Raw genomic sequence first — 27738 nt, forward strand, 5'->3', positions numbered from 1 at the left:
CTAGTGAAAAAAGCATATCTTTAATAAAAAAAAGCTAACTTTAACAAATAAATGTGAAAAACATTTCTGCCGTTAAACCTTCAAATGTAAATTCCCACATAAACTTCCACTACAAATATATACATTTGTGTATGAAGGACATGGACATATTGTCTGATTTGAAATAATGTACATTGTGTGAAGTTTAGAAAGCCTTTTGTTGTCTTAACATATTTATACCTATTACCCTGGTATCCGCTTCAAGTAAAATAAGTGGTGTTAAAGGTTAGAATGGACTTGGCATTCCTTGTCTTTTTTTTTTTTTCAGCTCCTGCAGCAGGGGTACAGAAGGGTACAGAGAGTGTGGGGCTGGAGGCGGGATGTCCTACTTTTGGAGGGAACGTGAATTTTCAAAGACGAGTGGCCCCTTCCTTAGAATTCACCACATGCTTTCATTCTGTCTGCTTCTTCGCCCAGTCTGTTTCATCCTATGGAAATGAGCACAAATACAGTCCCAAAGAAACCTCAGTGTGATGGTTCAAGGAATAACTTCCTCAAAACAAAAGCAGACACGTGAAATATTATATTTTCTCTTGACCTTTTGCTTTGACAGAAACTTCACAGATGAAATTCCAAATGAAGACATGCAAGTGTGCAGCAGGCCATGAAATGACTTGATAAAGATGCCCAGCTAAAAGGAAAAGTGTAAGAAAATCTCATTCTCTCAACTTTCGTCCTCTTCACTCCCTCCCTCTTTCTCATTCCCTCCCTCCCTCTCTCAGAGTAACCATGTGCTTTTCGTGTCAGTAGACACATTTAACCCTCTCCTCAGTAATAACCCATGCACAGACAGCTGTCTCTTCTTCTTTCTTTTCCTTCTCTCACTCTGTTTCTCACTCACTCTTTATGCTACTAGAATCTCTCCTGGATTGGAATTTAACAGGACAGAGAATTTGGACAGGAAGCCACAACTTATAAACTCATTCAACAAGCAAGAAGAGGACATTTTTGAACAGGAGGACCAACTGTAAAAGTTTAAGGATTATTGAGAAAGAAAAAGGACAGTCAGGCTGAATGAGCAGAATCATGCAGGGCTGTCAGATGTGGACTGGGTTTGTGCCGGTTCTTTTGGTCTGTTTCTTTCTTCTGTTGGAGTCTGGTTCAGGGAATTCACGAATGATCAGGAAGAGGGGACTCAACCAGAAGGTAAGCATTCAGAGAATGTTTGTGTTTGTTCACATGTGTTGGACACTCTATAGAGACTTCTTATACTCACCCAAACATGGATTTATTTGAACAAAATTTAATAAAAACTCTAATATTGTGAAATATTTCTACAGTCTAAAATAACATTTAAATGATTTTGAAATTTTATTCATTCATGTTATGGATATTCGGGTCCCATCTGGGGTGCCAATTATGTTACGGTCCATACTTAAATACGACTCGTGATCCTAAGACAATGTAACATAAGCAATGGCCAAAGTGCTCCAAACGAAATTATTTATTATGATAACATAATCAGCAAAACAATCCAAAATGACAAGAGATGGGGAGCCTAACAACATTATAAATGACCAAACAAACCTAAAGCAGGTTGGGACTCCCCACTCCAAACAAATATCAAAAGAAAAGTATAAAGGAGAGCACAACAATAAAGCCGTCAGAAACTGTGGTAGCGTGGAGAAATGAGCGAGAGCAAGAAGTCCACTTCTGTCCGTTTTAAAAACCTGACGTCACCAAATCAACCATTAGAAAACTGAAAAGAGAAAAAGACAAACAAGATCAATTGAAAGTAATAATCACGGGCAGGAGTAAACGCCACACCTAATTAAAAGATTTTATTTTTAAGATAAACTACACTCAAAAAATGTCATTGCTGATAGCAGGTTTGGCATGCTGTCCCGGGAGAGATCCCTGAGCTCTGAGATAATTGAGCCTAGGGCTTCCACCTGGTCAATGAGCATGTGAGATCAGGAAGTTCTCGAGAGCTCCCCCTGGTAAAGGAGGAGATAGGGTGGATGGGGGGATTCTTCAAAAAACGATGATGAGGGTGTAATGCTAGTCCAGCTATTTATAGTGAGTTTGGAATGATCTGATTAGCTTACAAATTATTACAGATGAGAGACCAGCTGCGATCAATCATATCCCGTGCCCCTCTCTAAATTAGTTTATGAAACTTAACTTGAGTTGAAACAACATAATTCTTCAAAAAATAGAGTTTTCTTTGGGAGGACAAATTAATAATTTTGTTCAATCCACATAAACATGTAAAACCGAATAAATTAACTTAATTCCTTCATGTTGTCTCAACACAAATCGATTGTGTGGAAGCCAGCTTTATTTACAGTGTGCAGAGTATAACTTTAAAGCCACTTTTATCAATTTTAATATGTCGCTGCTGAATAAAAGCATTAATTTAACTTTTTAAAAGATAGCAATCAATTTCTTACCCCAAACAGGCAATGACAGTGACAGGCAATACCATACAACTGAATCACTGAATTTGCACTCTACTACAATAATACTTGTTGGAAAAACATTATTACTATGGTATTACTATAAGGTGAAATTACGATGGTGAATCAATGAAACTTTTTTTTACTAAACAGCAATATTACATATTTGTAGTATTCAGAAATGACACCATCAATTGTACTTCCATTCCCCACTTAGTAAAGCAGATTTTCCAAATGATGCACAAAATTATGTATTGTCATTATTTATTCGACAAAGTGGTTTATCTCACAAAATCTGGAAAGTATGTACACTACCTGACAAAAGTCTTATCGTCAATTCCAGTTGTAAGAGCAACTAATAATAACTTGACTCCTGGTTGATCATTTGGAAAAGTGGCAGAAGGTAGATTTTTCCAATGAATTGTCTGTTGAACTGCATCCCAATCATCCCAAATACTGCAGACGACCTATTGGAACCTGCATGGACCCAGGAGTCTCACAGAAATCAATCAGGTTTGGTAAAGAAAAAGTCATGGTTTGGGGTTCCATTCAGTATTGGGGCATGTGAGAGATCTACAGAGTGGATGTCAACAATAACAGCCTGACATTTGTGCTGCTCATTACATTACAAACCACAGGAGAGGGCAAATTCTTCAGCAGGATAGCGCTCCTTCTCATACTTCAGCCTCCACATCAAACTTCTTGAAAGCAAAGAAGGTCAAGGTGCTCCAGGATTGGCCAGCCCAGTCACCCATGATGAACATTACTGAGCATGTCTGGGGTAAGATGGAGGAGGCACTGAAGATGACTCCAAAGAATCTTGATGAACTCTGGGAGTCCTGCAAGAATGCTTTCTTTGCCATTCCAGAAGACTTTATTAATAAGTTTTTTGAGTCATTGCAGAGATGTATGGATACAGTTGTCCACGCTCATGGGAGTCATACACAATATTAATTATTTTTCCACTGCAGCATGACTTTATATTCTATACTGTACATTATTTCTGTTAAATGACAAGACTTTCATCTAACTAAAGTCAGACCTTACTGTCCTAAATAAATAATTAAAAGTCAAGCCATGATCATATTTTTTAGGTAAAAGAAGCGTAATCTAGAGGCCTTTGCCTTTCATATAAGCCACTTCTTATACCAAATGATTAACTAGAAGTCAAATTATTATTTGTTTTCCTAAAGTGACACGACTTTTAGCTATTTATTTAACAGCACCCATTAATACAGCATTTTCTGTAACCCCTGACCAATCTCTCACATCAGCTTTGGTTTTTTTTGCTGACTTAAAGAACCATTCTTGAGGAACTACGCCAGTTGTGAGATGTTGAATGAACATCTGCCATGCAAAAAAATCACCAATCCAATGTTTGAATCTTCTTACTTTTAAGTTGCATCACCAATTCTTGGCCCAGCTTCAGTTCCCTGACTGATGGATGGAGATTCGCATCAATAATTTATTGATGGGCCTGAGAATTAGAATCCCCTTGGATAATATGAAGTCATCCAGAAAAGCTTCCCCAGACATATAGTTTCAACACCAGGCTTTACTGTTGGCGGGATTTACTTTTCTTAGAATTCCATGTTGGCTTTTCTCCAAGCATGCCGGTTTTGATTATGACCGCATAAATATATTTTAGACTCATCTGCCCGAAGAATGGACTTCCAGAAGGCCTCATGTCCAAATGCTCACTGACAAAGTTGGCAGCTTTGTTCGTTTTTGAGAGCAGAGGCTCCCAGCAGAGCAGAGCAACCCTCCCGTACAGTATATGTCATATCTGTTCTGTTTCCTCTGATTGTAGACACATGAACATTTACAACAGATGCTGTCAGCAAGGTCTGCAGCTCTCTGGAAATTTGTGGCCTTTACCTCATTTATTCATTTTCTGGTGCTTTTTGACAATAGTTTCATTAGGCGTTAGACTCTGCACTTCTATGCAGAGTTGTGTTCATATTGAATGCCCTATAGATGATTTGTCTTACAATGAAGGGATGTAGGTCATAAGATATGGCTTTCCCAGCCAATTTTCAGGTCTGGCAGGACCATTTTTAGCTTAGCTTAGAATCATTGAATTGGATTTGATTATTAGCATCTCGCTCAAAATGTTTTGATAATTTTCTAATTTAAAGCTTGACTCTTCTAGTTACATTGTGTTCTAAGACTGACAAAAATGAAAGGTTGCTAATTTCTAGGCCAATATAGCTAGGAACTTTACTCTCATTCAGGTACAATGATCAAGGAACTTTGCTGCTGTACCATGGCTGCAGCAGGCGCAATAATATTACGCTAAGTAATGTTACCTAGCTGGGGACTACTTCGAGATGTATACTAACAGTTTTGTATTTATTCTTCAGCCACTGGATGAAACTAAATTTCTTTAATAATAAGATTGTATTGGGTGGCACGGTTGCTCAGTGGTTAGCTCTGTTGCCTCACAGCAAGAATATCGCTGGTTCGAGCCTCGGCAGGGTCTGTTGGCATTTCTGTGTGGAGTTTGCATGTTCTCGCTGTTCACATGCATTTCCTCCAAGTGCTCCAGTTTCCCCCACAGTCCAAAGACATGCGCTCTAGGTGAATTGAATAAACTAAACTGATCATAGTGCATGAGTGTGTCTGAATGTGAAAGTGTATGGGTGTTTCCCAGTACTGGGTTGCAGCTGGAAGGGCATCTGTTGCATAAAGTTAAGAAGTTGGTGGTTCATTCCGCTGTGACAACCCCTGATAAATAAGGGACTAAGCTGATGAAAAATGAATGAATGAATGAATGAATGAATGAATGAATGAATGAATGAATGAATGAATGAATGAATGAATACGATTGAATTGATTGTATTTTGACTAAAGGTTACTGGCTCCTGTACATGGACATGACACCAACAAAAATAAACATTTTGTTTTATGAAACTAATATTTATACACCAGTCAGGTTCAGTTACATTTTAGGATTAATTTCAAAGTATTATTATTATTTTTTATTATTATGTGTGCTCCCTGATTACAAGCAGATCATAATGAACACATCAAATAGAAATACCAAAGGTTCCCTCAAAACAAAGAGAAAAGAAAGAAAGAAAAAAAGAAAGATGATAAGAGTAAAGGGGAGCCTGTGGCCATGAGAGCTTTATTTCTAGCAACACCCCTGTCCAATACCAATATACCAGTATTTTGTATCAAGGTGCACGTTATTAAAAGATGTGATGTACATTTCATTGGAAAATTGGCAGAGCCATGTGTCTGTTAGTGAAGTACTCTTGGCAGAGCATGGCATCTGTTAGCCTGTAAGGGGTTTAGGGCCATTAGAGTAAAAAAAGAGATCTGGATACACAGTGTCTCTGACTCCAGCAGAGTTGCTGTGGTTACTGTTGAATACTCAGACAGTATAGTATGCTCTTTCTCTCTCTCTCTCTCTCTCTCTCTCTCTCTCTCTCTCTCTCTCTCTCTCTCTCTCTGTGTGCGCGTGAGGGTTTTTGGGCGGGAAGTTTCGGGGCCTCTGCTCATTAGTCCTGATAAGTGTAGGCTGGATTGATAACAATTAACAAGGGATGGCAGGAAGGAATTTACAGCGGATGGATATCCCTTCCCAGCTGAATAGATTACAGAGTCATTTCTGATTATGGTTCTTTAGTGTAATTCAAGATTGAAAAGATTAACAAATAAAGTCATTCACAACAAGCCACAGGAAAAAAATCATCTTAGTAGCTTATTTTTTCAGAAAACTATATGCATTGTTTTCTCAATTTGACCTCAAAACTCTCTTATCTTTCCAACTGGTGTAAGGAAAAGCATATCTGCTTTATTCCCTCACAATATCAGTTTTTTTTTAATTTTATGGGAAAAATAGTTTCCAATAAATAAATGATCAATATCTACATTAATCTTAACATATTTTGATTCTTTTGTCTGTTTCAGCTCGATTCATCACACCATTGTATGCAAAAGATGCAACTGCATAAACAGACAATTTACAATCTGTTTGGTAATGGACGAAGATAAATATAACAAACTATTTGACATTAAAGTCGCCAATATAACTAATGCAATAAAAACATAAATCACATTTATAAGTGGAGTTTCATACAGTGGAGCACATTTTATTCAGTGGAGTTTAACGCTGAATACACTGGTGAGCAAATAAAGGCAGATTCTACTTGACTAAAGTCCTCTATCCCTCAGGTGACCGTATGCACATTTTAAACTAAATCTGATTATTGACACCATTTAAATTGAAACATTTATTTTTAGTTAGTTTTTTAAATTTGAAATGACAATCTCTAAACCATCCCCATCATTCTCCCTCTCTTCTCCTATGTGAAGGCGGGCCAAATCAAAGTTTACTATGGGCCAACTTTGGCCCACAAGCCCTAGTTTGGGCATCTCTGGTTTTGAGCAATGTCATATGACAATTTAGCAGAACAATAACATTCATATTACAAACTAAGGCCCAATCCCAATTCTACCCTTTCCCCTTACCCCTACCCCTCATTTTGCACGTTCACGTGAAGGGGTAGGGGTGTCCCAATTCTCTTTAGCTTGAAGGCATAGGGCATAAGGGGAAGGAGTAGATGCCCCTTCACACTGCTATTTTAAGGACCACAATCGAAACCAAGGGGTAAGAAAATTTCCCAGAATACACCAGCTACAACAGCAGCATGGCTGCACACGGTATATGCACAGTACAGTTACGATCTTATTGCCACATTATATGGTTATGATAACATGATATATGCCTTCAGTGATTTCCTGAAGATAAATACCAAAAAATAATGCAAATGGAATAACTACAGCAATCGCCATCGTCGATCTCATATGAAGCAAAAGATCGCGATGTCATGTGCAGGTGTTGTAGTGCTGTCCCATTTCTTAGAAGTAAATTTTGAAGCCCTTCCCTCAACACTCAGTTTAAATGGCCAAGGGGAAGGGGTACAAAAATAGAATTGAGTTCTTTTATGGGGTGCCTTGATTAGTGGAATTTTATGTGAAGTATTTTATGCAAGTAAGGTTTTTTTACAACATAGGCTCATTCTGAAATCCTAGCCCTATACATTTCTGGAGATCATAAATTATGTAGCCAGAAGTATGTATGGTTGCATTTCATTTTTTAAATGAACACTAGGGGGCGGTATGACGCTGTTCCTTTTGAACGCAAGTGGGTGGGCGGTTCAATCTGTGCTTTTTAAAATGCTATTGGTTGGGTTTAGGGAAGGGGGAGGGTGGGTCAGTCGATCTGTCAGTCAAATAGTCAGTCAACAGCGGCCTCTTGTGGATTTATAAGAAAAGAGCAGGCGCGAATGGCACTCGCAAGATAAATTTAAGGTCTCAAAAGGCATACACAGGGGCCTCTCATGGATTCGCAAAAACTAAAACTGCAAAAAAAAAAAACATAGCTCCTGGAACGTATTTGACAGTCTCCAGAAATGTATATAGAGGTACATTTTCAAAATTGAGCCTGTGTTTGCTTTTTAAATAAATAAATTAACGCACACATAGCTTAAGCAAAAGCTTATACAATTGATAAACAACTACAAAACTCTGTTCAGTTACAAAATCAGTTTCTCCTTGGAGAAAATAAATGCAGCTTTTACTTCCAGAAGCTTACTGTTGTGCTCTGTCTTCCCCAGCTGTCATTTCTCTCTCACTCTCTCTCTGTTTCTGTGGACTCATTGGTGTGAACTGATGGCTACAGTGCTATAGCAATGAATCATAATTAGGTTCACATTGAGGGTAATTGAGATTATTGCACTGGTGTGACCTCTCTGAGAAATACAGCAATATCGTAAGTCAGAAGTAGCTGAGCTGTGCCGCACTTTCAGGGTTTTGCAGCTTGGTATTGTTTGAGGGAGAGAGGAGGTGGGTTTGAGCCAGCATTCTGCTGAGCTGGATTTTCTGGGTGGGCCTGAAGCGGTCCAAAAGCCAGCCTGGTCCAACTGGCTCTCAGCTCTCTCGTGACTGCAAACCATGAACTGTTTATCCATTTGAAAACATTTGTGGTTAAAAAAAAAAAAAAAACTGTGGCAGAACATTTCACAACTCTGACATTATACGTTACACATTAGCTCTTTTTGGAGGGTTTTCGATTCAAGTTTATTTGTATAGTGCTTTTCACAATAGTTATTGTTCCAAAGCAGCTTTACAAAAGGTGCATATTATTACGTTATAGTCAAAAAAGGTGTTGTGTAGAGGGTGGACAGTATATAAAAATAGTTAGCCTGGAGTTATACAGTAAATAGTGCCAATTCCAAAAAGGTGATGTCTGTGTATAACACATTTTTCAATTGGGCTGAGCGATTTGGGGAAAATATCTAATTTGTGATTTTTACTTTTTGTTTGTTTGTTTGTTTTTTACATATTGTGATTTCAGTTTGATTTGCGTTTTTTTTTTAATTATTTTTAATTTTGTTATTTTGTGGTTAAGCTTTAGCTCAATAATCTGTATTCTTGCAGCTAAAATGCAGTAAGTGTTAGTTAAAAAAGGAACTGAGGACAAATTAACTTACTCCAACATTTATTCAAATTTGTTTTTAAATATTCAGAAATTAAGCACACATTTTTCTCTAAAGCATACAGTAAGCACAAATAAAATTACCTCACCATTTTGTAAAGAAGTTCAACTCAAATTAGGGAGATAGTGTAGCTTATTATAAAAACAAACACTAATAATTATAAAAATACAGCCAAGAGCCTTTCTGTTGCTTATATTGTCTAAAAACAAAAAGATTATCACTACACAAAATATCAAGATATTCAACGTACAGCTGTGGTAGAGGTGTATATCTCATATCCAGCATTCGGATGAGGTTTTATTTGATCTTTTTTTAATCCCTCTTTGGTCACTGCATTAAAAGGCGACATATTTTTAGCGAGGTAATGTGTCATGGCATTAGTTATCTCCTGGTGTCTTCGTGATGTATTTTCATTTGGCGTAACAGTCGCAAACAACTCTGAAGTTGTACTTTTGCTATTGCTCGCTACTAGATTGAGTGTCATTGGCAGTACTTTTTAGTTGACTTTTTAGCAAGACACTCCTCATATAGCCACCTGTGGTGCTTTTTCAGGTGCTGGTCATTGTATTTCCTGGTGATGTGGCAACAATTCTGCGACAGCTCTTACAAATTACCTGTTTTTGTTAAGTGTCTGTGCCTTTGAAACCAAAATATTCCCATATTATCAACATGCTGTTTTTCTTTGATATTACTTAATGTATTAATGCTAATTAATGAAGCGGCAGACACCATGATGCCACTCGTTCACACTTTTCTGTTTGTTTGTTTTTTATTGTGGGCGTTCCGTATAGTTTGGTTGCGCAATTTTGATTGGGCAGAACGAAAGTGTGCCCGCTCAGTTGGCTAGTAGGACTGTCTCACACAGACGGCAGTCACGCATTTGCTCTGAGTGGAGGAAATTAAATTATATATATTTTATATTGCAGCCTCTTGCGATTTTTAGTTAATCGCAATGTTTCAAATCGTGATTGTGATTCGATTTCGATTAATTTTTCGATTAACAGCCCTATTTTTCAATGAAGTGGTTTTTTGTATTTTTTAAGATTTTGTGTTCTCCTTGGAGGGTTTGCCTTATGAGGTTAGTTTAGTGTTTGTTTTCTTTGCTACATTAAAATGCTATGGTCATATTTCTCATTGAACTTTGTAAATATTGTTACAATATATTCTAATAGGGATTAAATACTCTTTGTGATATAACAGGTCAGTTTGTGTGTCTGCAGAATGTGTAGAGTCATAGACGAGATCATTAACTTTTCTCAAAACTCAACTTTTTCTCACCATCATCAATCTCTGAGAGTTTTTCTTCCTATTTCAGGTTCGGTTGACTTTTTAACCAGTTTTCGTGCCAGTTTGTGTAGAGCATGTTAATGTTTTGCACCATGAATTGGTTTTGTAAGATCTTAATCATTAATAGTATTAATGGTTCGATTAACACCCTGAAACTTCTTATCTTCCAGTGTTAACCCATTTGTGCCCAGTTTTTAAAATGGTTTCATGTATGTAGTCTTGTTAATAGTGTCCTATATAAACATTTGCATTTTATTTTCTCCAGGTTTTTAATTTTTTTTTTTTTTTGTCAAGAAAATTGTTTTTGAATATGCGGCAACTATAGCTGCCGGTGGGCAAATATGTTGTAAGAACCCTTCAATGTAAAATTTGAATAGGAGGAGAACATTTAGCATTCTAACTCAAAACTGCTTTCAACAGATCAATTCATATTCATAAAGTATTTTCAGTGAATCTTACTTTTGTAGACATCTGATGGAAATAGTTAAACAGGTTAGTAATAAGTGAAGCTGCTTATTCTGTCTGTGGAGTTGTTTAATGATAACGATGAGCTGAGATTTGAGTTTTCAGTAGAATTCCTAAGGCCATGTACACAGGTATTTTTTGTAAACGAAAAAGTTTTTTCTAAAAAACAGACCCCAGTGCTTTGAAAATCTTCACCCTGACAAGTGTTTTCAAAAATTTGGGTTTCAGTGACCTGATTCTGCATTTATTTTTGTATAGAAAAAAGCTGCAATTTAGACAATACCCATGTTTTTGTGGACCGCAGGACCTAAGGTTGTGACTGAATTCAGTTGTAGTTTTGTGGTTTCTTCAGTGATTCAGCTTTTTAACAGCAGGAGTTCATTATTCTCTGTTCAATCAGCACTTTAACTCTGCTCCATTGATATTTTAAGTGTTATTTCCCAGTGGTAGAAGTGAATTTTTCTCTGAGGATTTTGCTGTGAATCAAATTGTGTATCTAAAAGTCTATTTTAAAGAAAAGATATCAGTTATAGAGTTAAGTTATATTTAGATGGGGTATTATGAAAGCAAAAAACATTAAACAAATTCAGTATTCTTGGTTTATTAACGTATTAATACATTAATCCCTAATTCCCTATGATTTATATATTTACAAGGTATTTGCCAACCGGCAACTATAGTTACTGCTTGAACTTTTGACAAAGTATACAAAAAACTATAGATGTCTTGAAAGATTTGTTTTGTTTGGATGAATCTAGAGACCTTCATGATTATGTTGATATATAATTTGTGAAGGAGAAAAAAAAATTGTAACATGAAAATTGACTTTATTTGGGAGGGTTTGCATCCTGAAATTAGGGTTAGGAAGTTGAAGGCCTCATATGACAGGAAGTAAATCAATTCCTTTTTTTCTTTCTTGAAATCTTTTATTTGGTTGTTTGCTTGCATGTCATTCAGAAATGAAACATGGATGACATGTAGAAAATTACTTATAAAAGGAAAATTGCAACTATGAACTTTGGCAACTATGCCTTTAATGGGCTTAAATGAGTTAAAAAGATACTTGTAAAAGTATAGCTTACCAATTGACAATCTAAGTCAGTTATTAATAGAGTCAGTATTTTATTATTACAAAACTGCAAAACGTGAAGATTCATATTCACTCCTGTAAAAAAGGTGCTAGAAAAGAGCTAAAAAGAACACTTTTTGGTTGTTGTAGAATCTTTTTTGTTTCCTCAAAAAATCTCCAGTTGTTTTTCATTGTTTGAAACATATTTTCATAATCCTAAAGAACATTTTAGAAAGTATTATTTGTGAAATGAAAAGTTACTATGGCTATTAAAGGCTCTTCATCAAACAGTTGATATTATTAAACAATCTTAATTTTTAACAGTGTAACTGTTTAAAGCCAGTCAATTAAACTGTTTTGCTATAACACCAGACAGAAACTCACAGAAATGGAATAATTTATTTGACTAGCAACCTGTTTAAATGAACTGCATGAACTTTTTAGATCATCAACTTAACTCTATATAATACCCAGCATAAGTCCAGGCTGATGCAGTTGTGCACAGTCATGTGTTGTGTAGTGAGTGAGTTTAATCCCAGTCAGCTGAGAAGACTGTTTAAATGCTCTCTGAAATGGTAATATTTAAACTCCATCAACCTCATATTTCTCAAGAAAAAGATGGCAATGCCAAAACTTGGCTGTTTTTGCTAGTCGGTTGCTATGTGGATTGCCCGGTTGCTGCTATTGCTCGGTTGGTTGGTGGTTACTCGAGTGTTTATATGCAGTTGCTAGGGTGTTATTTCTAGGGTGTTTTCAGTGGCTGTTAGGCAGTTTTCTGAAGTGCTAATGATTAAAATTAGGTTTGTTTAGCAGTTATATGCAAAATCCTGGTGAAATTGTTTGCATCACCATTCATTTTAGCAATGTAGGGGAAATAAAGTAATGCTGCTAATTTGATATAGTTCAATTCAAGATTATTTGTATAGCACTTTTCCCAATAGCAGATTTACAAAAGGTGCACATAATTGCATTACAATCCAATTCAGAAGGTTACCATAACTTTATTAGTAACTAATGACTTTAAATAATTAACTTGTAGCTTTTAAATGTTAAAGTTATTAGATTTATAGCATATACAGTTGAAGTCAGAATTATTAGCCCCCTGAATTATTAGACGCCCTGTTTATTTTTTCCCCCAATTTCTGTTTAACGCAGAGAAAATTTTATCAGCACATTTCTAGTCATAATAGTTTTAATAACTCATCTCTAATAACTGATTTATTTGATCTTTGCCATGATGACAGTAAATTATATTTTACTAGATAGTTTTCAAGACACTTCTATACAGCTTAAAGTGACATTTAAAGGCTTAACTAGGTTAATTAAGTTAACTAGGCAGGTTAGGGTAATTAAAGGGGCAGCTTAAAGGGGCCAATAATTTTGTCCTTAAAATGTTTTTTATTCTAGCCGAAATAAAACAAATAAGACTTTCTCCATAAGAAAAAATATGATCAGACATACTGTGAAAATTTTCTTGCTCTGTTAAATATCATCTGGAAAATATTTAAAAAAGAAAAAAATTCAAAGCAGGGCTTATAACTTCTGTAGGTGATGTCAATGTGTACATGCTTAATGAAGTCATTAATTGCTTTAATGCAGTCAGTATTGAGGTAGTCCAAAATAGCCAACATCCCATGTTCTACTGTAAGTTTTACTGTAATCATGAACAACACAGGGGGAAAAGTTTACCAGGAAAAGAGGTGAAACACTGAAGCAAGTGACCTTCACCCTGTCCCTAATCAAGCCTTCTGTTCCAATCCTCAGATCTGTCAATCATCCACAAACCCGCTCACTCCATTCAGCTCAGACCGAGTCGAGACTCTGAAGCACCTGAGAAGTTGTAAATACCCAGAACTTTGCAGGAAATGAACTTGCAGATGTCTAGACTTAAATCACGGCACACTAGTGGAACTTGGGGAGAGAGAGAGGGGAAAGAGGGCTATTTAGTTTTCCTCTCGTAATTATCTTAATGATCTCTTGGAAGACCACACTACGGTGTGCTAAGTATGTCAACATGCATTTAGTTCAAATCTTATTGTCCACACTAACAGGGGCCTCAACCCAGTGAACCTGAAGGATGTCGAGCTGCAATGGGGCGGAGTTGCAGTTTAAGTAGGAATTGACTAATGTTTTGTGACTCCTTGAAGTCTAATTTGGCAGTAGGGATATTAAAGTCTGCATAAACCCGAAACTGCGACCATTTATTTATTTATTTATTTATTTATTTATTTATTTATTTATTTATTTATTTATGTATTATGACATAGTTCCTAGAGAAAACCGTGGGCATGGCTTGTTTTTTTCTATTGTGAGCTGATTTGATGTTGTAAAGTAGGCATTTCATTCAGAAAGATCAGGAAAAGGATTTTGGGAGAGTTAGCAGACACCTCCTCATCATCATCATTTCTGGTTGTTGTCAAAATTCAAAACTGTTGTCAGTTGGAGGGGCTTGGTTAAGTATGTTAGCCACGGCCAATACTCTGTACAAAATATAGATTTTGGGCCCAATCATACACCCGGCACAATAGCACACAAGATGTGTTTGGTGCGATTTGTTGCTATTTTCAGACCAGCGCAACTGTAATTTTCACAATTTGTACCACGTTGTTTAAATAGCGAATTAATTTGCACCACTTTGTGGACTCGTGGGTGTGCCAGTCCAGAAAGGAGATGTGTTAAGGCGCATTGTTGGCGCGTTGCTATTTTGAGGAACTGAAATAGACCAATAAAAAAAACAAAAGCTGGTGTTAGTTATGCACCTATGCAGGTCCAAACGCTTACACATTGCTTAATACACACAGGATGTACAGCAATACACAAATATCTTTACTTATGAAAAAATTAAAGGATTAAAATGTTACAAAAATTATAATTTTCTACAAAAATATAGCCCCCCTCCATGCCTCCATGTCGGGGGCTTTTCAGTTTATTCATAACAATTAGCATTTTTATAATGTTGTTGTTGTTATTGTTGTTATTATTATTATTATTATTATTAGTAGTAGTAGTAGTAGTAGTAGTAGTAGTATTTATTATATGCATATTTATATTTGTTTTAATAAAAACAAGTTTAAGTTTGCCCGCTTGTCGGGTTTTGGAGATGTATAGAATAGGATGTGGGTTTGGATATAACTCAGTTTTTTTTACCACAATTCGTTATTATTGTTAATTTATTCATTTGCTGGAAATTAGAACTGAATTTTGAAATAGTTTTGAAACAAATATTTGCACTTAACAAACAAAATTAAATATGTAGGCTCATGGATGTCTTCCGTGGAGTACGTACAACACTTATCCACGAAAGTAAAGGAGTAAAGTAAAGAGCAAAAGTAAATTGAAGAGAAAGTAAAGAGGCCGAATGGAGGAGGCTCGTTCTTTTTCCTCACGCTGCAGATCGTCTATTTAACTGTGGGGGGGGGGGGGGGGGTTTCCGCTAGTGAAGCATTTAGTTTTTCCACTCAAAAAGTCCGGCATGTAAATAGCAAATGTGTCATAACGCAACGGACTCTTAAAGAGAATGGTAGATGAGACTCTGATTGGGTTAATGCACAATTTGGTCAAAACGCACCCATAACTCATAATTAAGAGAATAAGCACAACCCTATTAGACCATGCGCCGTTGCACAAAGCGTATTTTTCTGTTCTTAAAATAGCAAAAATGGATTCGGACACGCCCTTAATGCTTTTGTGCCATGCGCTTTAGACTTTGCACCTAGATCGTTAAAATAGAACCCATGAGTTAGGAATTGAACTGAAAACAAAGAGGTGCATTTTCAGAAATGCATTTTAGATTACATGGCAAACTTTTTTCCTAATGACATGAACAGATGAATTGTTCACCACAAAACTAGCAATGTGAGCTAACTAAATCCTATGGTTAGTTTTGATTTTATTTGTACTTTAAAATGATAGGCTGCTCTTTGTTAGTGTCGCATACATTTTTCATCAGAAAATAATTATTTATTTTTTAAATAAGCAAACTCAAGCTTATTGTGGGTCCACAATCTTAACTAAATGATTGCTGTTTTAACAATTGTTCTGTTTTTATTTGTGTAAAAACTTTTTAAAATTTGCATTAAGGTGTAGAAAGCGGCATTGTTTTCTGATCAAATAAGAAGCCCAGAACAAGCGGTTGTATAAAGCACTGATATCTTCAAAAGAAGGAGCCGGATATCTGAAAGAGATAAGCAGAAAGACGTATACAGCACATCATCAGGGGACCTCTTCCAGACAGGAAGAGCACACCACCACATCCTCTCTGTTTCATCCAGACTCACTTGGGAAAATATTATCTGTATGTTAAATAATCAAAAGCAGCCGGATCCTAACGGGCGCAGATATTTTTATTGTAACACAGCATGCGTAGCTTGGGTGATGGCTTGCTTCTGTAGTCTTTGCGTATTCCCTTGGTCATACGCTGTAACTAAAGACGATGACTAATACGAGATCTGTGATTGGTCAGTTGTGATGAGTGTGGGCTGAAGTGAGAGCCAAAACGAGGGAATTGGTTTAATTTTCTGGGTTTTTCCAAGGTGTTGGTATGTGGTTGCTAGGGTGTCGCTAGGCAGTTTGCAGAGGTTTCTGTATGATCACTGGGATGTTTGTTCAGCTTTCTGTGTTATTGCTAACTGGACAAGTGCTGTTGTTTGCAGAATATCGGCTATCAACCAATAAGATTCAAGAACCAGACAGAACTGCTGTAGTATTAACATACACACATGCACACAGTACAGACGCAAAGGCACTGCTGTGTGGTTGCTAGAGTGTTCTTTAGAATTGCTAAAGTGTTACCAGGTAGTTGTTAAAATGGTATGGTGGTAGTATTGCTATTTTGTTTCCGGATAATTGCTATGGTTTTGATTTTCTGAGTTGCTATTAAGACATTGCGCCAACCTGATTTCACCAAGTAGGACATACCTGGATTAACATGTCAATCCTGGAACAACATTTCAATCAGCCAATCAGAATGAAGGGATACAATGACAGTTTTATGTTAGGTTTAGGCTTACGGTTTATGCACTTCTACGTTATCCAACTATTATTCCCCTCTGATTTGGGGAATAATTTACAGTTATGGTTGGGTTTAGGTCGGGAAAGTAGGGAATAGGTATGGATTACTTTTTCGAACAAAAATGATGGTCCAGGATCAACATAGATGTTAATCCAGGATCGCATCGTACTTGGCAAAATCGTGACATGCTAAGACATTGCTATGTTAGATTGATAGTTTGCTATATGGTTGTTAAGGCACTGGTATGTGCATTTATTTTATTTTTTTTAGCATATCTGCATAATGTAATCATTTCTGAAGAATCGTGTAACACTGTAACACTGAGTGGAAAAATAAACCGTACTGACACCCAATTTTTTTATTGTTGCGGTAACTGTATTTTGTTCTTGTAAAAAAGACAATAAAATCTATTCTAAACTAATTACAAAAACAACCACAACAGGCTCCTGCCAAACATTTGCTTTCATTTTAGCAGTTTGATCGAAAGCAAAGCTCTGACCTTGCCAAGCAACCATGCTGAGTTCTTAAGATGCGTGTAGTTCACAAACCCATAAATTATTTGCAAACAAAATCACAGCCACATTTCGACTTAAAGTTTAATAAAAGGCTTTGTGGAGAACAATGAAGTGCTGAACACCAGCCCATATCTGTTGTCTGCATTCTCATCAGCTCTGGTCTGGAGTTTCAGCAGGAGTTTAGTATACTTGGCCAAGGTAAGATAAGTGGAAGTGGTGTTGAACTGCAAAAATGAAAGAATGGAGGAGGACTGTCTGAGAGAGCAGAGCACCCCTGAACAGTACCTCAAGTGAAAACTGAACCCTGGCTCAGACAGATCTATGAGCCCATTGAGAAACCCATGGGAGGAAGAAAACTAGAGTAGGAAGACCAAGACTTGGATGAAAATACAGCATCTGTATTATAGGTATTATGTTTCTGAAAAGTAGACCCGTTATGTTCATTTTTTTATCCAGAAACCAAAGCTACTTTAGTGTCTGGTGATTGAATGAATGTTCATTTACTCACTGTTCAGTTACTCATTTATTTGTCCAACCTCTCTCTCTCTCTCTCTCTCTCTCTCTCTCTCTCTCTCTCTCTCTCTCTCTCTCTCTCTTTCACTCAATCCCATATTCATTCATGGATTTATGCACTCACTAATTTAATCTCACTCACTAATTAATTTACACATTCATTCATTCATTCATTTACTCTAACACTCAGTCATGCAATTATTGATTGATTGATTCACTCATCAACATTTATTCACTTATTCTTTCAAGCTGAATAATCACTCATTCACTCACTCACTTTCTCTAACATTCACTCATTCTTTCATTTTCACTCATTCACGCATTTGTTCACTTATTTATTCATTCACTCACTATTTATTTACTCAAACATTAATTCATTTTATCCGTACCGCAAATATTCACTCGCATAACTCAATAAAATATTCATTTATTTATTAATTTACTCGCTCACTTGCTCACCTGATCACCCATTCACTCACTTATGCATTCATTCATGCATTAATACTCATTCTTTTATTTATTCGTTCCCTCACTTACTCAGACACATTCATTTGGTCACTGAATAATAATGACTAATAATCACTAATTATTCACATATTCAATTATTTATTCATTCACTTCATTCATTTGGTTACTGACTAATGACCCACTCACAAATTCATTAAATCATTAATTCACTCACAAAAGTATTCAATCATTCATTCCCTCACTCATTTATTCATTTACTCCCTCACTCACTCACTTACTCACTCACTAATTTATTAAGTCACTGACTAATCGCTCTAATTCATTTAGTCATGCATTTGCTCACTCACAAATCATACATTCCTTCACTCAATTATTTATTTATTCACTCATTTAAACACTCACTCATTTGGTTACTGACTAATGGCTCACTCAATAATTCATTCAATCACTCACTTACAAATTTATTCAATCATACATTCCCTCACTCATTTAGTCATTTACTACCTCACTCACTCACTAATTTATTAGGTCACTGCCTAATGACTCACTAATTTATTCAGTCATTCATTTGCTCCCTTCATAATTATACATTCCTTCACTCACTCAATTGTTTATTCATTCACTCATTTAAACACTCATTCATTTGGTTACTGACCAATGACTCACTCGCTAATTCATCCAACCATTCAATTACTCACTCACTAATTCATTCAGTAACTCACTAATTATTCATTCATTCACTCATTTAAACACTCATTCGTTTGGTAACTGGCTAATGTTTTACTCTCTAATTCATCCAATCATTCATTCACTCAACCCCTCACTAATTCATTCAGTAACTCACTAATTATTCATTCATTCACTCATTTAAACACTCATTCGTTTGGTAACTGGCTAATTTTTTACTCTCTAATACATTCAATCACTCATTCACTCTCTCACAAATTTATTCAATCACTCACTCACTCACTAATTATTCAATCATTCACTTAAATATTTATTCATTTACTCATTTAAAGATTCATTTATTTGGTTACATTTGGTGACATATGACTCATTCTCTAATTCAGTCAATCACTCACTCACTCACTCACAAATTTATTCAGTCTTTTATTTATTTACTCACTTGTGCATTCATTCATTCACTGGTTGATTAGGTCAATGACTAATGACTCACTAATTCGTTCAATCATTCAATCACTCACTCACTCTTTTATTTATTAATTTACTAATTTAAACACTCATTCTGACTATTACTAATCACTTGCTAATTTGTCTGATCATTGGTTCACTCACTCACTAATGCATCTATTTATGAATTCATTCACTCATTCATTAAGTCACTGACCGATCACTCACTTGCTCACTAAATTATTCACTCAGTCATTCTTTCATACTCATTCGTTCATTCATTCATTTGAAAAGCCGCCCCACATCAGTGTCTTGATGATGGTGTCAAATGTAGCCTATATTTTTTTTCATAACATTTCATGCACATCGTTTTTTTTCCTGTCTTTCAGGACTATGAGTACCCGAACCACCCTCAGACCCCTCAGCACCAGAAGAACGACCGATGTCCTCCGCCACCGCAGATGCTGCCTGAGCGAGCCTGTGAGGTGCCAGGCTGTCGATCCGATTCTGAATGTGAGAGACACAAACGCTGCTGCTACAACGGCTGCATCTACGCCTGCCTGGAGTCTGTTCAACCTCCGCCCGGTGAGAAAACACACAGATCTGCTTAGTAATCAATAGACACCACACACATCTGCTTTAGAATTACAGTGCGATATGGATTTTACTGTAAGTTTCTGAGCAGAATGTGTATAAGCTGAATTGTGAGTACTTTTGGCCTTGCTGGTATTGTGTATTGATTTGTCTATGCTTAGTGCTGGACTGGTTGGTGCAACCCAAGCCGCGGTGGTTGGGAGGGAATGGCTGGCTTTTAGACGGACCAGAGGAGGTTCTGCAGGGTGAGTATTGATTAGTCAATCAATTAATGCATAGTGTGATGTGGCACTGACTCACTATTATTTGTTGCTGGATCTTAGTCAGGTTTGACACGGTATTGGATTTTATTTGAATGAGGGTGTGAAAGGATAATTTTTTTTAAACTAATTTATAATATAATATAAATATACAGTGCTCCAATATATTTGAGTACACCCCCCACAAATCTCTCATTTAAATTAACATTTTCTATAGGATGCTTTACAATATTATATTTGTGCATATACATTAGACTAGTTAGCACTTAAGCCAAATCGGCATCTAATCTGACAAAATATTTTACAATAATGGTGTAAAAATTAGTAGCCCAAATTTATATGTCAGGGAAAAATATTAAATAAAATTTTCAAAAACAGCAAAAATCTAAAAAAATAAAATAAAAAATGTATAGTGTATGTATATATGTATATGTATGTATGTTTATATATATATATATGTGTGTGTGTGTGTGTGTGTGTGTGTGTGTGTGTGTGTGTGTGTGTGTGTGTGTGTGTGTGTGTGTGTGTGTGTGTGTGTGTGTGTGTATATATGTATATGTGTTTGTGTGTACATATATATGTGTGTGTATGTATGTTTATATATATATGTGTGTGTGTGTGTGTGTGTGTGTGTGTGTGTGTGTGTGTGTGTGTGTGTGTGTGTGTGTGTGTATGTATATATGTATATGTGTGTGTGTGTACATATATATGTGTGTGTATGTATGTATGTTTATATTTATAAATATATATTTATTTATTTTTATATAAATGAATACATAAGGGTTAAGCACAACGGGGTTTGTTAATGTTTGGGAATTCAAGGGGTTCATGAAAGATTTATATAAATTGAAATGTTATTTAATTTTAAAACATTTTATTTTAAATTTGTATTTATTTTAAAATCATTTTAAATAAATGCAAATCAAAATGAAACTGTAAAAACAAGTGTTTTATTGTATAAATATAATAATAGAAAATAATATAATAAATATATAAATATATAAAATAAAACATCCTTCACTAAATAAAAACGGTTTAATAATTACATAAGAATTATATTAATTTTTATTATTATTGCAAGTCTCTAAAAAATGAATTTCATATTATATAACTATATGTATTTGGTATTATATTAAAATATGTTTAAATATCAAACTATATATGAATATAATCTTTTATATTATCTAAATCTGTCTTTGACTGCCTCTGATTTTTTTCTGGTAAGCAAATAACATATTTCTATTTTTATGAAATGTTTTGTGATATGTTAAACTATATAAATATATTTAAATAACTTTTTCTGTGACACATTCTATTCTATTGGTCAGGATATATCCTGACATCATGTAAAGCCATCCCTATACAATGGCATTTATGACCATTTCTAGCAGCAACACTCTGCCATCTGCAGGAGGACTACTGTTATTACTACCCAGAACACATGAATCTATGTGTGTATGCATAAACAGTGTGCTTGTATATAAACATATATGTACTGCGTAAAACATATGCTGGATAAGTTGGCGGTTCATTCCGCTGTGGCGACCCCAGATTAATAAAGGGACTAAGCCGAAAAGAAAATTAAGGAATTATTTATCTCCACTTTCTTTGTCTTTATGTGTAGCTGAAGCCTGCAGCACCACTGAGGATGGAGATGAGCCTTTGCTCTGTCCCACCGGATATGAGTGCCACATCATCAACCCAGGAAACCCCTCCGCTGGTATCCCGAACAGAGGACAGTGCATCAAACAGAGGGGAAACTCAGGTCTGACTTCATTCACCGTACATCCATACACTCACTCATACATTATGCACTGTCTAGGCTAGATACTATTAACAAGTTTACATTCTCTTCAGATCAGCAGATTGTGTCATTAATATGTTTAAATGTAAATAAATTCTTCTAGATGGACGAAGCCTGAGACACAAGTCCTTCAAAGATTACAAGGATTATATAGGTTGGTACGATCACCTTTTCATATTGTCTTTGCAGGGCAGGGAGGGAAAGAATAAATCTGGCATTAAACTTACAATGAAATGATTCTTTCTTCATCAGGAAGTAACTCGAACAATGCAGTGAACTATGAGAAACATCAACATAAGCATTTGGGGTGAGACTGGTGAGTGGAGATTTACTGTTGGATGTAATTCATGTGGCAAGACACTGCAGGTGCATAGAGGGTAAAGAAATTAAGTAATATACACTCACCGGCCACTTTAATAGGTACACCTGTCCAACTGCTCATTTACGCAAATTTCTAATCAGCCAATCACATGTCAGCAACTCGGTGCATTTAGGCACATAGACATGGTTAAGACGATCTGCTGCAGTTCAAACCGATCATCAGAATGGGGAAGAAAGGTGATTTAACTGAGTATTCTGCATATTTCAGGAACTGCTGATCTACTGGGATTTTCACACACAACCATCTCTAGAGTTTACAGAAAATGGTCTGAAAAAGTGAAAATATCCAGTGAGCGGCAATTCTGCAGACAACCGAGGTATGGAGAAGAGCATCTTGGAAAGCAAAACACATCAAACCTTGAGGCAGATGGGCTACAGCAGCAGAAGACCACAGCGGGTGCCACACTTATCAGCTAAGAACAGGAAACTGAGGCTACAATTCGCACAGGCTCACCAAAATTGGACAATAGAAGATTGGAAAAAGGTTGTCTGGTCTGATGAGTCTCGATTTCTGCTGCGACATTCTGATGGTAGGATCAGAATTTGCCATCAACAACATGAAAGCATGGATCCATCTTGCCTTGTATCATTGGTTCAGGCTGGAGGTGATGATGGTGTAATGGTGTGGGGGATATTTTCTTGGCACAATGTGGGCCCATTAGTACCAATTGAGCATCGTGTCAACACCACAGCCTACCTGAGAACTGTTACTGCCCATGTCCATCCCTTTATGACCACAATGTACCCATCTTCTGATGGCTACTTCCAGCAGGATAACGCGCCATGTCATAAAGTGCTAATCATCTCAGACTGGTTTCTTAAACATGACAATGAGTTCACTGTACTCAATGGTCTTCACAGTCACCAGCACTCAATCCAATAGAGCAGCTTTGGGATGTGGTGGAAAGGGAGATTCACATCATGGTTGTGCAGCCGACAAATCTGCATCAACTGTGTGATGCTATCATGTCAATATGGACCAAAATCTCTGAGGAATATTTCCAGTACCTTGTTAAATCTATGCCACGAAGGATTAAGGCAGTGCTGAATGCAAAAGGGGGTCAAACCCAGTACTAGTAAGGTGTACCTAATAAAGTGGCCGGTGAGTGTATGTATATAATATATGTATATATAATATAGCATTATTAAACCCTTAAATGTCGGCCCCACTATTTTAACATAGACATGAAAATGACGTTCACCTTAAATGTCAAGCTTGCATAGATTTAAAGTTCAAAAGGTTAAAATAAAAGTTATGTGCCTTCAAGTTTATGAAAATAATAAAACAATAAATTTACATTTATTATATTACATAAAATATGAATTCTACAAAACCTTTTTTAGCCCAAATTCAACAGAAAATCAAAGCTAAGTATATATTCCAAATTTGAAGTTGATTTCTCAAAAATTGCTGTCAAATTTTGTTTGGCTGCAGTACCAAATATGACCATCAGATGGCATTCAGTTTCCATTGGTGACCCCATTTCTATGTATGCTTTGAGGAATATGAACCATATTCATTCATACTTTTGACAGTATTTGTAAAGTAGACAGTGGGCGGTTTGGTGGTATTTAATTTGAATTTAGTCTCTAAAAAACATCTAAACAAGTGTTACTTTGGATTGCTGTAGCAAAATAATGCTTTACAACTCTGATGAGTACACTTGTCGCAAATTAATAATTAAATGTTGCTCAGTAATATCTAGAAATCAACTTATGGAAATATATGGATTTTATCCTTAGACTACTATATTATGATTTAAAAATGTTTAAAAATGTAACCACAATTGGTCCCACAGGTTGTAGGGTGACAGTAAATGTGTTTTGATATCTTACTCTTGCTTGAGCTCTTCCAACATATATCTTACTCTTGCTTGAGCTCTTCCTAAAATATCGTCACCTTGGAATTATAAGGTTCTATCTGCGTTCTAAATGATTTTGAGATATTGAGCTTTAAAGTTTTGGCATTTTATAGCAAACAGTATGTGTGTAACATTTGTTTGTTTTTTATAAAAAGTCTTAAAATTTAAACAACTTATAAAAAAACACCCCATAATGTAAATAAGTTGTTATTCAATAATAACATATCAATAACTAAAATTTGACAAATTTCAGATAGAACTTTATAATTCAAAGGTGACTATATTTATTCAGAAAACTTAGACCTTTCCAACGATATAAAGTTTGTCATGATTTGATAAGTATTTAATTGCAATATAGTGAAGTAAAACCAGCATTATCGGAGCGATGATAGTGAAGGGGTTAAACATGCAAATGAGACATTATTTAATTAAATATCTGCTACTTTGCATATAATTCTAGCACAAAAATATGAATATTGGAGGTAGTTTGCTAAAATATTGTGTTTACATATTAGGATCAAAAGATTTTAAAGGGGATTTATTTACTGCCATAATTCCTAAAATGTTACATTCCCAAATTTGTTTCTAGAATTAAAAAATTTAGTTCATTCAAAAATGAATTTCTTCTATTGACAACAAAACATGATATTCTGAAGATTGCTTCAAAAAAACCTTAGTAGGAACAAAAATAAATGTATCCATATAGGAACAAAACAATACTATGTAAGTCAATGGCTGTTTTTTGCCAACATTCTTCAGCGTAATTTTCTTTGTGTTCAACAGAAGAAGGCAAACTGTTTACATTTTTTATGAACAATTTCTTTACATATATAAAACTCTTTTATTCCAGTTTCAGTCACACTGTTGAAAACTAATCAGTAACGTGTATGTCTATGTATGTATTTTTATGTGCATGTTTTTAATTCTTTACTGTATCGGGCTATGCTGAAGTGCTTGAGTTCACAAAAATCCCCCCCTAAGGGACAATAAAGTATACAATCAAATAAACAAACATAATCATATACAATCATATATAATCAGGCAAATCTTTCTGTAAAAACCTTTAGAATATAGGTATGAATAAAACCTTAAAGTTTGATGTATGTAGGTGCTGTTGAAGTGGTGATTTGTGGCTCAGTGCAGGAAAAGAAAACTCATTTTGACAAATAGCCAATGACAAAATACTGTAATTAAAAGCTACCCTACTGAAAAAAACAGCTTAAACCACCATAAGCTGGGTGACTAGTTTTAGCTGATCGACCAGCCTGGTTTTAGAGGGGTTTCCAGTCATTTCCAGCCTGGTCTTAGGTGGTCAGGCTGAAAAATGACCAGCTAAAACCAGCTTGACCAGCCTGGTTTAAGCTGGACATAGCTGGCTTTGGCTGGGCTCCCAGCCTGGCTAGGCTGGTCAAGCTGGTTTTAGCTGGTCATCTCCCAGCCTGACCAGTTAAGACCAGGCTGGAAATGGCTGGAAGCCAGCCTGAAAGTGGCCAAAACCCCTCTAAAACCAGCCTGGTTGACCAGATAAAACCAGCCAACCAGCCTAGGCTGGTTTAAGCTTTTTTTTCAGTAGGGTATATAGACACCAATATTAATAAAGTGTGATAATATATACTATTAAATATGTATTTTAGTTGTTTCTTTCTAATTAACTGAACAAACAATTGGAAAGCTTTAAAATGTGCAGTGTTTTATTGTGTGTTTTCTCTTGTTTGTTTGTTTTATTATTTAGGTGTGGGATCTTTTATTGAGGACTGTAGTACCCAGTAACCGCTGACCCCCACCTGAACCTCATTATTAAATCCAACACAACTGGACAAGCCTTTCTCTTCAGCCTGAAGCAGAAATTGGATCATATGTGGTGCTTTTCTTAGGTGCTTAATGTGGAGTGACAGAAAAACAAAGCTAAATATTTCCTACCTCTAACAAAAGCCAAAAACAGACAACCGAAAGTCTTATAACTGTGTTTTTTATGCTGCTGAACTCTTTGTTTTGCTTTTTTTCTGCTATTTTAACACTAAAATAAGTGTCTTGTGATATATGTCTCAAAAAGGCAGCATTTCAAAAGCAGATCAAAAATGCAATATTTTAATATGTTGAATTGTTGATTTGCTGCTCTGTTGTGATCATTTATTAGTGGTGCTTAGTCGTTAATAATGGTGCTTATTTTCTGCTTCATATTTTGTGGAAACTGCGATACATTTTGCTTTTCAGGATTATTTGATGAATAGAAAGTTCAAAATAAAAGCATTTATTTGGAGAAAAATACTGACACTTTTAATCAGCTTAATGTGTGCTTGATCAAAGTGTTAATTAATTTTTTTTGTCTTGCTTTTAAATGGTGCTTAACACACACACTACAAATATACATCCACAAAAAAATGAGACAGCAAAATGTTTTCAACAATAATCATAATAAATGATTCTTGAGCACCAAATCTGCAAATATTAGTAATTTGTAAAGAAACATTTGACACTGAACATTAGAATAATGATGTTAAAATTATGAATCACGTGAGTAATTCATTCATTCATTTTCTGCAGCGGAATGAACCGCCAACTATTCTGGCATGTATTTGCACTTCCAGCCGCAACCCAGTACTGGAAAACACCCATGCACTCTTGCACTCACACATGCACTCATACATACAGCTAATTTAGTATATGCAATTCACCCATCCCTTTTGGGTCTTTTGGACCGTTGTAAATTGTAATATTATTTCACTATATTACTTTTTTGTTGTATTTTTGATCAACTAAACTCAGCCTTGGTGAGCAGAAGCAAAAAAATTTTCGAAGTAGTTTTCATTTTAAAATTGGGTCACCATAACCAAGTTAAATTCCTGCTGTGTACTCGATTACTGCAAAATATTTGTTTTTCATCTGGTGCTCTGATCAATAACTGTGGTTGTTGTTGTTTACTCACTGTGCAGGTCTGTGTTTTACTCCACAGATGTCAAGATAAGCAACACGAATCTGACTAGTGGGAAAAACACATTACAGTCTTCAAAATATTTTACATCGGTGCTTATTGACTGACATACTTTCAAATAAAACAGTTGAAATATAATCTGATATATTTATATCTGTGTTTTATTGTGTAGCATGTTCATATGTATTGTGGTGTAAAGTATATGGGTCAGAGACATCTCATTTGTGAATATCCCTTCATTAAAATGAAATGACAAAAGAGATAGACAGACAGACAGACAGACAGACAGACAGACAGACAGACAGACAGACAGACAGACAGATAGATAGATAGATAGATAGATAGATAGATAGATAGATAGATAGATAGATAGATAGATAGATAGATAGCATATTATACTTAAAATGTCTAATGATTCAAAGAACTTTTATGAAAGTGAAATAACATGGGTGAAATGTTGCCATAGTGCAACATATTTATGTTAAAATTAAACTACATA

General features: G+C 35.7%; 1 protein-coding gene across 1 annotated transcript; it reads left to right on the forward strand.

Annotated features, from left to right (window-relative positions):
- Window positions 1-762: 762 nt before the first annotated feature.
- wfdc1 (WAP four-disulfide core domain 1) lies at window positions 763-27377 on the forward strand. The gene is made up of 7 exons (XM_056478998.1): window positions 763-1185; window positions 19796-19991; window positions 20162-20245; window positions 21885-22025; window positions 22168-22218; window positions 22317-22380; window positions 26040-27377. Exons 1-6 carry the CDS (start codon window positions 1054-1056, stop codon window positions 22373-22375), a joined length of 663 nt encoding a protein of 220 aa, XP_056334973.1. The 5' UTR covers window positions 763-1053; the 3' UTR covers window positions 22376-22380; window positions 26040-27377.
- Window positions 27378-27738: the final 361 nt, after the last annotated feature.

Source organism: Danio aesculapii, chromosome 18 (assembly GCF_903798145.1).
Source record: "Danio aesculapii chromosome 18, fDanAes4.1, whole genome shotgun sequence".
Taxonomy (NCBI): Eukaryota; Metazoa; Chordata; class Actinopteri; order Cypriniformes; family Danionidae; genus Danio; species Danio aesculapii.

Bases quoted from the DNA above. Each gene is read 5' to 3' on its own strand.
- wfdc1 (XM_056478998.1), top strand. From the start codon at position 1,054: ATGAGCAGAATCATGCAGGGCTGTCAGATGTGGACTGGGTTTGTGCCG. The intron at 22,026-22,167 runs GTCTGACTTCAT...AAATTCTTCTAG, and splicing joins CAAACAGAGGGGAAACTCAG to ATGGACGAAGCCTGAGACAC. The intron at 22,219-22,316 runs GTTGGTACGATC...TTTCTTCATCAG, and splicing joins AGATTACAAGGATTATATAG to GAAGTAACTCGAACAATGCA.